General features: G+C 41.7%; 1 protein-coding gene across 1 annotated transcript in view; it reads right to left on the bottom strand.

Moving 5' to 3' along the window:
- dnajc17 (DnaJ (Hsp40) homolog, subfamily C, member 17) overlaps positions 1-10752 on the bottom strand; it is a 72247-nt gene extending 61495 nt beyond the window's left edge. Inside the window, exon 1 of the mRNA XM_082143875.1 lies at positions 10579-10752. Coding sequence (XP_082000001.1) covers positions 10579-10656 — 78 coding nt within the window. The 5' untranslated portion in view covers positions 10657-10752. The remainder of the gene's footprint in view (positions 1-10578) is intronic.
- Between the last annotated feature and the right edge of the window lie 8117 nt (positions 10753-18869).

The raw sequence follows: 18869 nt of genomic DNA on the forward strand, positions 1-18869 counted from the left end.
AACCTCTGAACCTCTGAACCTCTGAACCACTGAACATCTGAACCTCTGAACCTCTGAACCACTGAACATCTGAACCTCTGAACCTCTGAACCACTGAACATCTGAACCACTGAACCTCTGAACATCTGAACCTCTGAACCTCTGAACCACTGAACCTCTGAACATCTGAACCTCTGAACCTCTGAACCTCTGAACATCTGAACCTCTGAACCACTGAACCTCTGAACCTCTGAACCACTGAACCTCTGAACCTCTGAACATCTGAACCTCTGAACCTCTGAACCTCTGAACATCTGAACCTCTGAACCTCTGAACCTCTGAACCACTGAACATCTGAACCTCTGAACCTCTGAACCTCTGAACATCTGAACATCTGAACCTCTGAACCACTGAACCTCTGAACCTCTGAACCACTGAACCTCTGAACCTCTGAACCTCTGAACCACTGAACCTCTGAACCTCTGAACATCTGAACCTCTGAACCTCTGAACCTCTGAACCACTGAACCTCTGAACATCTGAACCTCTGAACCTCTGAACATCTGAACCTCTGAACCTCTGAACATCTGAACCTCTGAACCACTGAACATCTGAACCTCTGAACATCTGAACCTCTGAATCACTGAACCTCTGAACCTCTGAACCTCTGAACCACTGAACCACTGAACATCTGAACCTCTGAACATCTGAACATCTGAACCACTGAACCTCTGAACATCTGAACCACTGAACATCTGAACATCTGAACATCTGAACATCTGAACATTTGAACATCTGAACCACAGAACATCTGAACCACTGAACATCTGAACCTCTGAACCACTGAACATCTGAACCACTGAACATCTGAACCACTGAACATCTGAACATCTGAACATCTGAACATCTGAACATCTGAACATCTGAACCACTGAACCACAGAACCACTGAACCACAGAACCTCTGAACCTCTGAACCACTGAACCTCTGAACATCTGATCCACTAAACCACTGAACCTCTGAACCTTTGAACCACTAAACATCTGAACATCTGAACCACAGAACCACAGAACCACTAAACCTATGAACATCTGAACATCTGAACATCTGAACCACTGAACCACTAAACCACAGAATCACTGAACCACTAAACCACTAAACCACTAAACCGAAACCTCTGATCCACTAAACCACTGAACCTCTGAACCACTAAACCACTGAACATCTGAACATCTGAACATCTGAACATCTGAACATCTGAACCACTAAACCTCTGAACATCTGAACCACTAAACCTCTGAACATCTGAACCACTAAACCACAGAATCACTGAACTACTAAACCACTAAACCACAGAATCACTGAACCACTGAACCACTGAACATCTGAACCACTGAACCACTGAACCACTGAACATCTGAACCACTGAACATCTGAACCACTGAACCACTGAACATCTGAACATCTGAACCACTGAACCACTGAACCTCTGAACCTCTGAACCTCTGAACCTCTGAACCACAGAACCTCTGAACCTCTGAACATCTGAACCTCTGATCCACTAAACCACTAAACCACTGAACATCTGAACATCTGAACCACAGAACCACAGAACCACTAAACCACTAAACCTCTGAACATCTGAACATCTGAACCACTGAACCACAGAATCACTGAACCACTAAACCACAGAATCACTGAACCACTAAACCACTAAACCACTAAACCACAGAACCACAGAACCACTGAACCACAGAACCTCAGAACCTCTGAACCTCTGAACCTCTGAACATCTGATCCACTAAACCACTGAACCACTGAACATCTGAACCACTGAACCACTAAACCACAGAACCACTAAACCTCTGAACATCTGAACATCTGAACATCTGAACCACTGAACCACTAAACCACAGAATCACTGAACCACTAAACCACTAAACCACTAAACCACAGAATCACTGAACCACTAAACCACTAAACCACTGAACCACAGAACCACTGAACCACAGAACCACAGAACCACAGAACCTCTGAACCTCTGAACCTCTGAACCTCTGAACCACTAAACCACTAAACCACTAAACCACTGAACCACAGAACCACTGAACCACAGAACCACAGAACCACAGAACCTCTGAACCTCTGAACCTCTGAACCACTGAACATCTGAACCACTGAACAACTGAACCACTGAACCACTGAACCTCTGAACCTCTGAACCTCTGAACCACTGAACCTCTGAACCTCTGAACCTCTGAACATCTGATCCACTAAACCACTGAACCTCTGAACCTCTGAACCACTAAACCACTGAACATCTGAACATCTGAACATCTGAACCACTGAACATCTGAACCACTAAACCAATTAACATCTGAACAACTGAACCACTGAACATCTGAACATCTGAACATCTGAACATCTGAACATCTGAACCACTGAACCACCGAACCACTGAACCACTGAACCACTGAACATATGAACCACAGAACCACTGAACATCTGAACATCTGAACATCTGAACATCTGAACATCTGAACATCTGAACCTTTGAACATATTAACAACTGAACCACTAAACCACTGAACATCTGAACATCTGAACATCTGAACATCTGAACATCTGAACATCTGAACATCTGAACCACTGAACCTCTGAACATCTGGGGCCTCATTTATAAAACTTTGCGTAGGATTTGCGTCAGAAGTGGCGTACGGATGAAACATAGGACGTGCGTACGCACAGAAATATTAGGATTTATAAAACCGTGCGCACGCACATCCTACGCAGTTTTCCCTTAATAAATCACAATCAATTCTAAATGTAGAGCAACTTTTGCGGCTTCATGTCACGCCCATAGTTGCCCATAAAAAGTCTGTGAAACGCCCACAAGTTAATATTCATCGATTGCGAAATCATGGCAAACACAGAGAGGAAAACCAAGAAACGTAACTTTCATTACGTCATTATGCATTGTGATGGCATCATGGCATTTTATTACCATCCATTTGATTGCATCTGACAGGCTACAGATGTGTTATGAGGATGAATTGCATAACATGCCAATATTATTGCAGGACATATTTCACTTTTCTTTTTGCAAATATGTGTTCATTTGCATTTCTGTTATAATCTTCGTTTGATTTTGTTTGTTTTACACTGCAGATCGATCAAACGGGTGTTCGTGTAGGCTGTTAATTGTAAGACTTGCTTTGTGAAGTCTTCATGTTATTTATGAGAGGCAGTATTGCCATTTCTTTTACACAACGGTCTACAGTTTCACACACTTTCACGTGTTTCTTCCCTCTGCCGACGGTAGGGCTGGGCGATATGGCCTAAAAAAAAAAAATCACAGATTTTTTCACAAAAAATCCGATTTACGATTTAAAGCGATTTTTTTTCTTCCCCTACTTAAAATCAATCTGCAGAAGACAAAGAAATTGTTCAAAACTATTTTTAACTTTATTTTTATTTTCCCTTCTGGGATTTGAGTTGGATTTTCCCCTTGGGGTTAAAGTGCAATCAGAAAAAACAAGCCAAAAAGACAAGATGGCAGGCCCTGCCTTGGTAAACAGTGAAAATGTAACATAACAAAACGTAACATAACATGAAATGGGTGGATTGGGATTGGTGGGGAACGTGAAAAAAAAAATTACATCACAATAAAGTGTATTGTGATTGTCAAAACATTTGGTAACTAAACAGAATTTTATTAAGTTTAGTGGCAACACAATGTTTACATGGTACAATGACTGGTATGCTACTGTTTTTATTATTGCTTTCACAATTTCAATTCAATTCTTGTGATTTGATTCTGATCTTGATTCAATATCGATTCCTTTGGATAAATACTAGGTACAGTAGATACATGTTAATTTAAAGCCCTGTCAGCTGGTATTATTATTAAAGGTGCAATGTGTGTTTTTTCTGAGGATCTAATGGCAGAAATGCAATATAAGATCCATAACTATGTTTTCAGTGGTGTATAAAGACCTTACTTAATGAACCGTTATGTTTGTATTAACTTAGAATGAGTCATTTATATCTACATAACCACGGCCACCCCTTTCAATGAAGGTCGACATATTGTGACGTCATGTTTCTACCGTAGCCGACAGCGAACAAACAGCGCTACAGAGCGCATTTCGTCACTAACTCGATTGACAAACAGCAGAAAAAGACGCAGCAGCAGAGTCGGCCACCGTAGCTTCTCATTCGAGTTTGAAAAGACAGGGAGCGGGCATCAATGAATAGCTGTTTGCAATTCGCAAAGATCACCACTAGATGCCGCTAAAAATCACACACTGCACCTTTAAAGGTTAAAAATAAAATCTCAAATTAAATATTATGCGTTTTTTTATAATAACAAGTTCAACATTATAATATTTTAATGATATAGGTAAAAATATAATAAATATGTAATATAGTTATCATATTTAGCAAAATACTCCTCTCTACAGCAATTATTTTAAAGTCCAACTAATGTGCTATGGTCATTAAATGGCTTTCCAGAGGTAAAAGTAACTTTACGTGATGTATTGTCCTCTAGATGTTATTATAGACCTCTTTCCGCAGTTGAAAAACACAGATCGATCGATTTTATTTCATTTCGGTAAGTTGAACTGTATCTTTCAATTGATCATTCGTGTTTATTTAGCCTACTATTAACTAGTAGTAAAGAGTAACAGATGATCGGTTCACGTGCCGCTTGAACTCTGTCAGCGATCTGTCAAGCGCCAAAACGGTGTTTATTGTTTGAATTTCGTAATTAAATCGACAGAATCTGAGAGCTGAGAATTTGTTTCATAGCAATAGTACCTTCTCTGTCGGTGTCAGTGTCCTCTTTGCTTCGCGACTTTTCTCTGCGTGAGAAAATGGATGTGTGGCGTGAGAGCGTTTACAAAGTGACGATTGCGTGAGTCTCACGGTGAATTCGTGAGAGTTGGCAGCTCTGCGGATTCAGTTTGTAAGACTGTAGGCTGTTTTTTGGCGGGTGTGTTTGTGCTGCCGCGGTCTTGCCGTGTTGTTTGTGTATCTCTACTGTGCCAAACGCGCGGGGAAGGAGCTGAGCCCGTTCGGAGCTACGTACGGGAGCCCAGAGTGGAGCGTCTGCGAATGTTAAATAGAAAACCGATTTTCATTCAAAAAAAAATCGACGTAAACTGCACATTCGAATTAATCGATAAAATCGATTTATCGCCCAGCCCTAGCCGACGGTGTCGCCATTTCTCATTTCACCCGTTTTTGTGCGTACGCCTGGGTCGGAGTTTGCGTGAAGGACCGCACATTTTCCCGTCAAGTTTGCTTTTTATAAATACCAATTATTGCGTAGAGAGCGGATTACGCCTTCTTTTGTGCGTACGCAACGTTTATAAATGAGGCCCCTGAACATCTAAACCACTGAACCACTGAACCACTGAACCTCTGAACATCTGAACAACTGAACCACTGAACCTCTGAACATCTGAACATCTGAACCACTGAACCTCTGAACCTCTGAACCACTGAACCTCTGAACCTCTGAACATCTGAACATCTGAACATCTGAACATCTGAACCACTGAACCTCTGAACATCTGAACCACTGAACCTCTGAACATCTGAACATCTGAACATCTGAACCTCTGAACATCTGAACCACTGAACATCTGAACCACTGAACCACTGAACATCTGAACAACTGAACATCTGAACATCTGAACATCTGAACATCTGAACATCTGAACCACTAAACCACTGAACATCTGAACATCTGAACATCTGAACCACTAAACCACTGAACCACTGAACCACTGAACATCTGAACAACTGAACCACTGAACATCTGAACCACTAAACCACTGAACATCTGAACATCTGAACATCTGAACATCTGAACATCTGAACCACTGAACCACTGAGCATCTGAACATCTGAACATCTGAACCACTGAACATCTGAACATCTGAACCACTGAACCACTGAACCTCTGAACCTCTGAACCACTGAACCTCTGAACCTCTGAACCTCTGAACATCTGAACCACTGAACCTCTGAACCTCTGAACATCTGAACATCTGAACATCTGAACATCTGAACCACTGAACCTCTGAACATCTGAACCACTGAACCTCTGAACATCTGAACATCTGAACCTCTGAACATCTGAACCACTGAACATCTGAACCACTGAACCACTGAACATCTGAACATCTGAACAACTGAACCACTGAACCACTGAACCACTGAACATCTGAACATCTGAACCACTGAACCTCTGAACCTCTGAACCACTGAACCTCTGAACATCTGAACCACTGAACCACTGAACCACTGAACCACTGAACCATTGAACATCTGAACCACTGAACCACTGAACCACTGAACATCTGAACCACTGAACATCTGAACCACTGAACATCTGAACCACAGAACATCTGAACCACAGAACCACAGAACCACTGAACCATTGAACATCTGAACATCTGAACATCTGAACATCTGAACCACTGAACCACTGAACATCTGAACCACTGAACATCTGAACATATGAACCACTGAACATCTGAACCACTGAACATCTGAACATCTGAACATCTGAACATCTGAACCACAGAACCACTGAACATCTGAACCACTGAACATATGAACCACTGAACCACTGAACAACTGAACATCTGAACCACTGAACATCTGAACCACTGAACCACTGAACATATGAACCACTGAACCACTGAACATCTGAACATCTGAACCACTGAACATCTGAACATCTGAACCACCTGAACCACTGAACATCTGAACATCTGAACCACTGAACATCTGAACATCTGAACATCTGAACCACTGAACATCTGAACCACTGAACATCTGAACAACTGAACAACTGAACATCTGAACCACTGAACATCTGAACATCTGAACATCTGAACCACTGAACATCTGAACCACTGAACATCTGAACAACTGAACAACTGAACATATGAACCACTGAACCACTGAACATCTGAACATCTGAACCACTGAACCACTGAACATCTGAACCACTGAACATCTGAACATCTGAACATCTGAACATCTGAACATCTGAACCACTGAACCACTGAACATCTGAACATCTGAACCACTGAACATCTGAACCACTGAACATCTGAACCACTGAACATCTGAACATCTGAACATCTGAACCACAGAACCACTGAACATCTGAACCACTGAACATATGAACCACTGAACCACTGAACAACTGAACATCTGAACCACTGAACATCTGAACCACTGAACCACTGAACATCTGAACCACTGAACATCTGAACCACTGAACCACTGAACATCTGAACATCTGAACATCTGAACCACTGAACATCTGAACATCTGAACATCTGAACCACTGAACCTCTGAACATCTGAACATCTGAACCTCTGAACATCTGAACATCTGAACCACTGAACCTCTGAACCACTGAACATCTGAACATCTGAACAACTGAACCACTGAACCACTGAACATCTGAACATCTGAACATCTGAACCACTGAACCTCTGAACCTCTGAACCACTGAACCTCTGAACATCTGAACCACTGAACCACTGAACCATTGAACATCTGAACCACTGAACCACTGAACCACTGAACATCTGAACATCTGAACCACTGAACATCTGAACCACTGAACATCTGAACCACAGAACATCTGAACCACAGAACCACAGAACCACTGAACCATTGAACATCTGAACATCTGAACATCTGAACATCTGAACCACTGAACCACTGAACCACTGAACATCTGAACCACTGAACATCTGAACATATGAACCACTGAACATCTGAACCACTGAACATCTGAACATCTGAACATCTGAACCACAGAACCACTGAACATCTGAACCACTGAACATATGAACCACTGAACCACTGAACATCTGAACCACTGAACATCTGAACCACTGAACCACTGAACATATGAACCACTGAACCACTGAACATCTGAACATCTGAACCACTGAACATCTGAACATCTGAACCACCTGAACCACTGAACATCTGAACATCTGAACATCTGAACCACTGAACATCTGAACATCTGAACATCTGAACCACAGAACCACTGAACATCTGAACCACTGAACATCTGAACAACTGAACAACTGAACAACTGAACATATGAACCACTGAACCACTGAACATCTGAACCACTGAACCACTGAACATCTGAACCACTGAACATCTGAACATCTGAACATCTGAACATCTGAACCACTGAACCACTGAACATCTGAACATCTGAACCACTGAACATCTGAACCACTGAACATCTGAACATCTGAACATCTGAACATCTGAACCACAGAACCACTGAACATCTGAACCACTGAACATATGAACCACTGAACCACTGAACATCTGAACCACTGAACATCTAAACCACTGAACCACTGAACATCTGAACCACTGAACATCTGAACCACTGAACATCTGAACCACTGAACCACTGAACATCTGAACATCTGAACATCTGAACCACTGAACCACTGAACCACTGAACATCTGAACCACTGAACATCTGAACCACTGAACATCTGAACCACTGAACCACTGAACATCTGAACCACTGAACATCTGAACCACTGAACCACTGAACATCTGAACATCTGAACATCTGAACATCTGAACAACTGAACATATGAACATCTGAACATATGAACATATGAACATCTGAACCACTGAACATCTGAACCACTGAACATCTGAACCACTGAACATCTGAACCACTGAACCACTGAACATCTGAACATCTGAACCACAGAACCACTGAACATCTGAACCACAGAACCACTGAACATCTGAACCACAGAACCACAGAACATCTGAACCACAGAACCACTGAACCACAGAACCACTGAACATCTGAACCACAGAACCACTGAACATCTGAACCACAGAACCACTGAACCACTGAACATCTGAACCACTGAACATCTGAACCACTGAACATCTGAACCACTGAACATCTGAACCACAGAACATCTGAACCACAGAACCACTGAACATCTGAACCACTGAACATCTGAACCACAGAACCACTGAACATCTGAACCACTGAACATCTGAACATCTGAACATGAACCACTGAACCACAAGCTCTCAATGCAGAATCTGGATCGTTGCGTGAAAAGTCATTATAAAGGAGCATGTTCTTCAGATGCTCATCTCATCATTCACCTCAAAACCAAAAGAAGAATAACTTTTTTATATATATTTACATTTTATTATATTGATATATTATTATATTTGGCCTTACATATTTTTATTTTATGTTATTTATATATTCTTTACATATTCATGTACATTTGTATGTGATATATATGTATTATAAAAAATTATAATAAAAATGTATCATTTTACTAATAAAATAATAAATATGTATAATAAGGCCAAGACACGTCATAATTTACCTCAAAACCAAACAATTTATTATATTTAGCCTATATATCATATATATATATTTTTTTTTTTTTTTTTGTAAAATGATAAAAAATTATATATATATATCATTTTCAATGTAATAGATTTATATTTACATAAACATTTTAAATAATAAGTTTATATATACATATAATTTTATTTAATATAATTTATGCAATATATGTATATATACATAACAAAAAATGTAAATACGTTTATATATATATATATATAATTTTTAATGTAATATACTTATAACATAATAAATTAAATAAGTATATATATATAATTTTATGTAATATATAATTTTATGTAATATATTTATATATACATAAAACATTTAAATAAGAAGTTTATATGTATATAATTTTGTATTTAATATATTTACATATACATAACAAAAAAATAAATAAGTTTACACATATAAATAAATATATATATAATATCTAGAATAAGGCCTAGAATATGCTTCGTTTTTAACTACAAAATCTAGTTTCTGTCGGTCATAAGGAGGACATTTCTTCATGATATTCTCCACACACAGATCGACTGGTCCTCGTTTGCTGGACTGCAGCGCCACCTGCCGATCACCAGCACACACACACACACACACACACACACTCACACTCACTCGGTCCTCGAAAACAGCAATAACTCAAAACAGCTTCACTTTGGACAATATTAAACATCAAAACTTCTGTCCTGCCTTCAATATCTGTGTTTTCTTGCTGAAATCAATCATCAAAACAGGCGATATGATTCTATATTATGTCTAAAACTATTTTCAAAATGATTATATAAAATGCTCAAAAGTATGTCATTATAAACTTGTTGTAGGCGAAAAATAAAATACTAAACATGACCTAGAAGAAATATAAAATATTGAACATTACCTAAACTAAATAAATGAATAATCCGTGAGTAATTTGACATGTAAACACTTCAGTTTCATCATGTACTCATACATTCTGCATTCTGGACACCAAACATTCCCTCTATAAGCCCAACCTGTGACAGAGACGATACTGTTATACTGTTGTTTGATTGTTATTGTATATATTTTCATTCATCATAATTAATATCTGAGTTATGTATTATGTATTGATGTGTGCAGCGATGCTAATGAATGCAGCCCTCAGACTATCGCACCTGTTTCTCTGTTGCTGTCGATTCAATCCCCAATAAAGCGTAAAGATCCATCTCTAAAAGCTCCTTTGTTGACGTCATGATTTAATTTCACTAAATAAAATAATAAACGCGTAAAAATAATATCCTTGAGCTCCTCAGCGTTAGTTTAAAGACTTCTTCTGTGTGCCTGTCAGTCTGCCGGTGTGTGCCTGCGAGAGGAGCGCAGCGCCCCCTTCAGCGCGGGATGAACGAGTGCGGGAGAATCTCATTGGACATTGTTTGTTAAATATTTATACGTAATAAATGCTTATATTTAATATAAAATGTACTTATAATGCATAATAAATAAGAAGCACATAGCAGTTTCAGGCACAGTATCAAAAGGTCTAGTGACAGTAGAAGCATTTTAAAACAAATACAAAGTTATTCCCGACAGTGCAACTGAGTTAAATCAGGGGTGAACAGACAATGCCATACAGGTGAATATGACTTTAATCAAAACAAATGTGTTGTCTGAAAACCTTTTAAACGCATACGAACCTGAAATGACATATAGGCCTACTGTGTTATGTTGGCCTAGCATATAGCCTACAAATATTTTGAGTGTCCCTCATTTTCCTGTAAAGAACCATGCACGATTGTCCCGCATTTGTTTAGTTGGCAACCCTACCCTCAATGCTGTAAACCCTGGTTGGATAAGGATTTTAAAATTGGATATGAAGATGAAATCTGACGCATAGTTTCAGTGTTAAAACTGATAACATAATTGCTGTCTGTGGTTTTATATGGGCTGTGGCAATCATTTTGAAAAATAATAGCTCGCAGCAACATATGGAAAAAAAGAACTGAACTAGTTCATTTTTTGGAACTGTGAACTTTAGTTCAAAATTTTGAAGTTTGAACTATGAACTGAACTAGTTCATGTAAAAATGTGTTAACTGAACTTTGAACTAGTTCATGTAGAAAGTGAACTTTCCCAACACTGCACTGTACAAATATACGTTGCATGTGTCATCTGACACTACAGTCTAGCTTGTGTTCCATCAGCTTTTGTGTGTTTATCTGGAGAAACACAGAAACTCTTACACCAGACACACTGAAACTCTTAGATATGCATGAGTTCACAGAGAATCTCTCAAATATTTCAGCATCTGATAACACTAGCACAGGCACTCAGTGCAGAATCTGGATCGTTGCGTAAGAAATCATTATAAAGGAGCATGTTCTTCAGATCATTCACCTCAAAACCAGAAGAAGAAGAACTGTTTTTAATATTTACATTTTATTATATTTATATATTATTATATTTGGCATTATATATATTTTTTATTTTATGTTTTATTTATATATTTTATTTACATATTCATATATTTTTATGTAATATATTTATATATACATTTAATAAATACAAAGTTGATTATATTTATATACAGTATATATATATACTAATATATATTTACTAATAAAATTATATGTATGACATATCTTGGCCTTATTATATACAATTCACCTCAAAACAAAACAATTTATTATATTTATATATTATATTTTTCATTATATATATATATCATTTTTAATGTAATATATTCATCATTTTGTTAATTAAGAAGTTTATAAATATAATTTTTACTTCATATAATCGTATATAATATATTTATATATATAACAAAAATAATTAAAGAAGTTGATACATATTGTAACGGTCACCAGCTGGAGTGCCCTTGAGAGCCACCAGAGGGCACTCCACATAAGACTATCATATTCATTCACAGACTACATTTCCCATCCTGCATCTACCTGGACTGATTACTTACACCTGCACTGCATTATTCACCTGCACTGTTCCTGATTACAGTCACACCTGATCCTCATTCTATGGACTATTTATGTCTCACACATTCTCACCCTCACTGCGAAGTCTTTTTTTTTTTTTTTTTTTTTTTAACTGTTACTACATTTCTGAGCGTTATTTACCCGTGTGTGATTCTTGTTTTGCTGACCTTGGACTGTTTCACCGTTTCCTGATCGTTTCTCTGCCTGGCCTGACTTGGATTGTTTATTGGACTCTGATTATTGCTGCCTGCCCTGACCTCTGCTTGTTATTTGGATATTCTCTGTGTTTCCTCCTTTGATCTGTTCGCTGTTGATGACCCTGCCTGTACGACTACCCTGTAAATAAACTGCATTTGGATCTTCACCTTCGTGTCTCGGAGCGGTTCATAACAGAAGACTTCGCCAAAATATGGATCCAGCAGCTGTCAGTAATGGAGCTCTAATAAGATGGTTATCTTCCATGTATCAGGATGGTCAACCTATCGAGAGGTATGTGAGGGATTTTCGGGCTTGATGACACCCAACTCATGGACCTGTTTTGGAGTGGACTGGATGAGGAGATTGCTCAGATGATGCCGGATGACAATACCGGCTGGACCCTAGAAGGGTATATCCACCTGGCCCTTTCCTTAAGCAGTTCGGCATTTACTGTGGGCTTGGCTGATGAAGAGCCCTGCAAGCTCACAGTACCCCCCGAGCCTGAATCAGTTAATGTCCCATCTGTCCTGCCTGAGAAGCTTATCATGCCAACCATCAAGCTGGTCACCGGATCTGTCTATTACCGTCCAGGACTGGTATCCAGTGTGGCCGATTCCCCGCTGAGGTCAGCACGTGTTGCCATCAGGGCCATCGTGCATGAGTCTCGTCCCGCCAAGACTATCCTGCCTAAATCTTGTTTCGCCGAGACTGTCCTGCCTGAGTATCTTCCCGCCGAGCCAGAGCCAGAGCCAGAGCTTCACGTCAGTCCTGCCGAGCCAGAGCTTCACGTCAGTCCTGCCGAGCCAGAGCCAGAGCCTGCACTTCACGCCAGTCCAGCCGAGCCCGCACTTCACGCCAAATCTGCTGAGACCAAAGCAGTATGCGTCATGCCCGCTGCGTCTGTGACAGCAAGTGTCATGCCCGCCAGCACAAAGTCTTCACCGCTGGTCCCGTCCAGCACTGAGCCTTCGCCGCTGGTTCCGTCCAGCACCGAGCCTTCACCGCTGGTTCCATCCAGTTCAGAGTCGTCTTCGCCGCTGGTCCTAGCCAGCTCAGAGTCCTCTTCACCGCTGGTCCTGCCCAGCGCTCAGCCTTCTTCGCCGCTGGTCCTGCCCAGCTCAAAGCCCTTGCCGCCGCTGGTCCCGTCAAGCTCAGAGCGCGTTGATCCTGATCCAGAGACTGTTCACGTCACTTCTGCCGATCCAGAGACTGAGCTTCACGTCACTTCTGCCGATCCAGAGACTGAGCTTCATGTCACGTCAGCCGATCCAGAGACTGAGCTTCACGTCACGTCCGCCCGTCAAGAGTCTCGTCCCGCCGAGACTGAATCTGTTCCTGAGCCTGAATCTGATCCTGATACTGAGCCTGAATCTGTTCCTCTTCCTCTTTCTGCGCCTGTGTCTTTGGACAAGATGGCCGACTCCACGCCTGTGTCTTTGGACAAGATGGCCGACTCCACGCCTGTGTCTTTGGACAAGATGGCCGACTCCACGCCTGTGTCTTTGGACAAGATGGCCGACTCCACGCCTGTGTCTTTGGACAAGATGGCCGACTCCACGCCTGTGTCTTTGGACAAGATGGCCGACTCCACGCCTGTGTCTTTGGACAAGATGGCCGACTCCACGCCTGTGTCTTTGGACAAGATGGCCGACTCCACGCCTGTGTCTTTGGACAGGATGGCCGACTCCACGCCTGTGTCTTTGGACAGGATGGCCGACTCCACGCCTGTGTCTTTGGACAGGATGGCCGACTCCACGCCTGTGTCTTTGGACAGGATGGCCGAAACCACGCCTGTGTCTTCGGACAGGATGGCCGACTCCACGCCTGTGTCTTCGGACAGGATGGCCGAAACCACGCCTGTGTCTTCGGACAAGATGGCCACCGCCGAGCCAGTGTCTTCGGACAGGATGGCCGAAACCACGCCTGTGTCTTCGGACAAGATGGCCACCGCCGAGCCAGTGTCTCAGGACAAGATGGCCGCCGCTGAGCCGGTGTCTGTTCCTGAGCCTGTGTCGGTTCCTGTCCCTGAGCCTGTGTCTGTTCCTGTTCCTGAGCCATGGTCTCCCCCCTGGCCGCCTGAAGGGTCGCCTGCACAGCCTGCTCCGCCCTGGTCGCCTGATCCGCCCTGGCCTTCCGCCCTGCCGGAGTCTTCAGGTCCTCTTCCGCTGCACGGGCCTGGCCCTCCATCCCGCCCCAGGTCCGCCTCCGCTCCACCTCCCTCCTGGACAGTTTTAGGAGCGTCTGGAATCCGCTCCTTAAAGGGGGGGCTATGTAACGGTCACCAGCTGGAGTGCCCTTGAGAGCCACCAGAGGGCACTCCACATAAGACTATCATATTCACTCACAGACTACATTTCCCATCCTGCATCTACCTGGACTGATTACTTCATACACCTGCACTGCATTATTCACCTGCACTGTTCCTGATTACAGTCACACCTGATCCTCATTCTATGGACTATATGTCTCACACATTCTCACCCTCACTGCGAAGTCTTGTTTTACTGTTACTACATTTCTGAGCGTTATTTACCCGTGTTTGATTCTTGTTTTGCTGACCTTGGACTGTTTCACCGTTTCCTGATCGTTTCTCTGCCTGGCCTGACTCGGATTGTTTATTGGACTCTGATTATTGCTGCCTGCCCTGACCTCTGCCTGTTATTTGGATATTCTATGTGTTTCCTCCTTTGATCTGTTCGCTGTTGATGACCCTGCCTGTACGACTACCCTGTAAATAAACTGCATTTGGATCTTCACCTTCGTGTCTCGGAGCGGTTCATAACAAATGCGTGTAATTTTATTACAATTTTAATGTAATATATTTAAATATACGTAACAAATTTTTTAATAACATTTAATTCAATCAAACTTTAGAGTTTTAGAATACAAGTAGAGGAGATAAAAATAGTGGATACATATTAATATTATACTGTTGTTTGAAAGGTCTACTGTTGCATACTACTTCAATTGTGGTCAGTATACTTGGGAAGCTTGTTTCCCCCACAGAATAAGAAAAAAAAGATAATTTTTTTTTTTTTTTTTTTTTCAAAATTAAAAATCTCATTATTTTTAATTATGATGGTTTAAATAAAGTCCAATACTGAGGAAAAAACACAGACTTTTTTTTTGCAATTGCGAGTTTCTCACAATTCTGACTTTTTATGCAATTGCGAGTTTATATCTCCCCATTCTGACTTTCTTTCTTACAATTGCGAATTTATATCTCGCAAATTCTAAAGTTCTAAAGTCCAATTTTGAGGGGAAAAAAGACAACAATTGTGAGTTTCTATCTAACGATTCTAGCTTTATAACACGCAATTCTGAGAAAGAGAAAGAAAAAGTCAGAATTGTGAGCTAAAAAGCTTTTTATCTTTTATTCAGCTGAATATTCAAGCTTCCTCAGCGCACTGATACACTGTGCAGTGTGTAGTCTATAGTGTGCAGTACTCCACTGTGCAGTGTGTAGTCTATAGTATGCAGTACTCCACTGTGCAGTGTGTAGTCTATAGTGTGCAGTACTCCACTGTGCAGTGTGTAATCTATAGTGTGCAGTACTCCACTGTGCAGTGTGCAGTGTGTAGTCTATAGTGTGCAGTACTCCACTGTGCAGTGTGTAGTCTATAGTATGCAGTACTCCACTGTGCAGTGTATAGTCTATAGTATGCAGTACTCCACTGTGCAGTGTGTAGTCTATAGTGTGCAGTACTCCACTGTGCAGTGTGTGGTCTATAGTATGCAGTTCTCCACTGTGCAGTGTGTAGTCTATAGTGTGCAGTACTCCACTGTGCAGTGTGTAGTCTATAGTGTGCAGTACTCCACTGTGCAGTGTGCAGTCTATAGTGTGCAGTACTCCACTGTGCAGTGTGTAGTCTATAGTGTGCAGTACTCCACTGTGCAGTGTGTAGTCTATAGTATGCAGTACTCCCCTGTGCAGTGTGTAGTCTATAGTATACAGTACTCCACTGTGCAGTGTGTAGTCTATAGTATGCAGTACTCCACTGTGCAGTGTGCAGTCTATAGTATGCAGTACTCCACTGTGCAGTGTGTAGTCTATAGTATGCAGTACTCCCCTGTGCAGTGTGTAGTCTATAGTATACAGTACGCCACTGTGCAGTGTGTAGTCTATAGTGTGCAGTACTCCACTGTGCAGTGTGTAGTCTATAGTGTGCAGTACTCCACTGTGTAGTGTGTAGTCTATAGTATGCAGTACTCCACTGTGCAGTGTGTAGTCTATAGTATACAGTACTCCACTGTGCAGTGTGTAGTCTATAGTGTGCAGTACTCCACTGTGCAGTGTAGTGTGTAGTCTATAGTGTGCAGTGTAGTGTGTAGTCTATAGTGTGCAGTACTCCACTGTGCAGTGTGTAGTCTATAGTGTGCAGTACTCCACTGTGCAGTGTGTAGTCTATAGTGTGCAGTGTAGTGTGTAGTCTATAGTGTGCAGTACTCCACTGTGCAGTGTGTAGTCTATAGTGTGCAGTACTCCACTGTCTGTGCAGTGTGTACTCTATAGTGTGCAGTACTCCACTGTGCAGTGTGTAGTCTATTGTGTGCAGTACTCCACTGTGCAGTGTGCAGTCTATAGTATGCAGTGCTCCACTGTGCAGTGTGTAGTCTATAGTGTGCAGTACTCCACAGTGCAGTGTGTAGTCTATAGTGTGCAGTACTCCACTGTGCAGTGTGTAGTCTATAGTGTGCAGTACTCCACTGTGTAGTGTGTAGTCTATAGTGTGCAGTACTCCACTGTGCAGTGTGTAGTCTATAGTATGCAGTACTCCGCTGTGCAGTGTGTAGTCTATAGTGTGCAGTACTCCACTGTGTAGTGTGTAGTCTATAGTATGCAGTACTCCACTGTGCAGTGTGTAGTCTATAGTGTGCAGTACTCCACTATGCAGTGTGTAGTCTATAGTGTGCAGTGTAGTGTGTAGTCTATAGTATGCAGTACTCCACTGTGCAGTGTGTAGTCTATAGTGTGCAGTGTAGTGTGTAGTCTATAGTATGCAGTACTCCACTGTGCAGTGTGTAGTCTATAGTGTGCAGTACTCCACTATGCAGTGTGTAGTCTATAGTGTGCAGTGCAGTGTGTAGTCTATAGTATGCAGTACTCCACTGTGCAGTGTGTAGTCTATAGTATGCATTACTCCACTGTGCAGTGTGTAGTCTATAGTATGCAGTACTTCACTGTGCAGTGTATAGTCTATAGTGTGCAGTACTCCACTGTGCAGTATGTAGTCTATAGTATGCAGTACTCCACTGTGCAGTGTGTAGTCTATAGTGTGCAGTACTCCACTGTGTAGTGTGTAGTCTATAGTGTGCAGTACTCCACTGTGTAGTGTGTAGTCTATAGTATGCTGTACTCCAGTATTCCATTCCGCACACAGCCGGTTTGTTTTGATTGGAGTAGGCGCGAGTTAAGCCACGCCCCGTTGGTCTCGGGGGGCGTGGTCAGCACATGTGTCAGCAGCAGCACACAAGCAAGAGTGAGTGAGTGAGTCAGTTCAACAGTCTCATCCACCCGGAATGTTTCAAACTCTCCGGAGAAACACGCGCATGTGTCTCCTCCTCACATCAGTGCTCCTCTGCATCACACCATAAAGGACATTCACTGAATCAGGTAGGACAAGTCAATATTTCATGTCTTTATGATTGCTTTTCACCATGCAAACACACATCAGAGTTGAGAATTCGTTTAAATAATGTGCGGTATTACTTTAGTAGTGTCCTAAATCTGTGGTTATGCATCATGCATATGGCGCTGTGGAGGAGGAATCGCCATGTTTAGGAGATGAAGACTCACTGTCGATGGCTTGTGTTGATATACTGAACATCAGAGCACGGACACAGTCAGATCAGTTGCGTTAAAATGAAGCCAAACCGCTGAAATCATGTGTCATGATCGTGTTTGTGTGTGTCGCTTGTATCACTCAGAGGGGTAACAGCTTGCTTTCATCGAAGAAAAGTTACTGCATCTGCTCTGTAAAGATGATTTCCCTAGAATTGCCATCGTGGCAGTCATCTGAAGCCTTGAGTGTTGTTGTCCCAGTCTGGACTGACTGGACTGTGTGGGTGTGATGCATCAGTGTGTGGGAGAGAGAGATGTGTGTAGGAGAAGCTTCTGAAGAGCCTGACTCCTCTCACTTCATCCTGTTGGACTTGAGAAAAGTCTTAATTAGGGGTTTGCGATAGCCTACTGTCAAATTTGGTATCGATTCGATTACCATGTAAATACAGGAACAGCATCGCCGATATTGATACCGATACCGATACTTTTTACTTTTAAA

The sequence above is a fragment of the Leuciscus leuciscus genome (assembly GCF_965113295.1).
Source record: "Leuciscus leuciscus genome assembly, chromosome: 17".
NCBI lineage: Eukaryota > Metazoa > Chordata > Actinopteri > Cypriniformes > Leuciscidae > Leuciscus > Leuciscus leuciscus.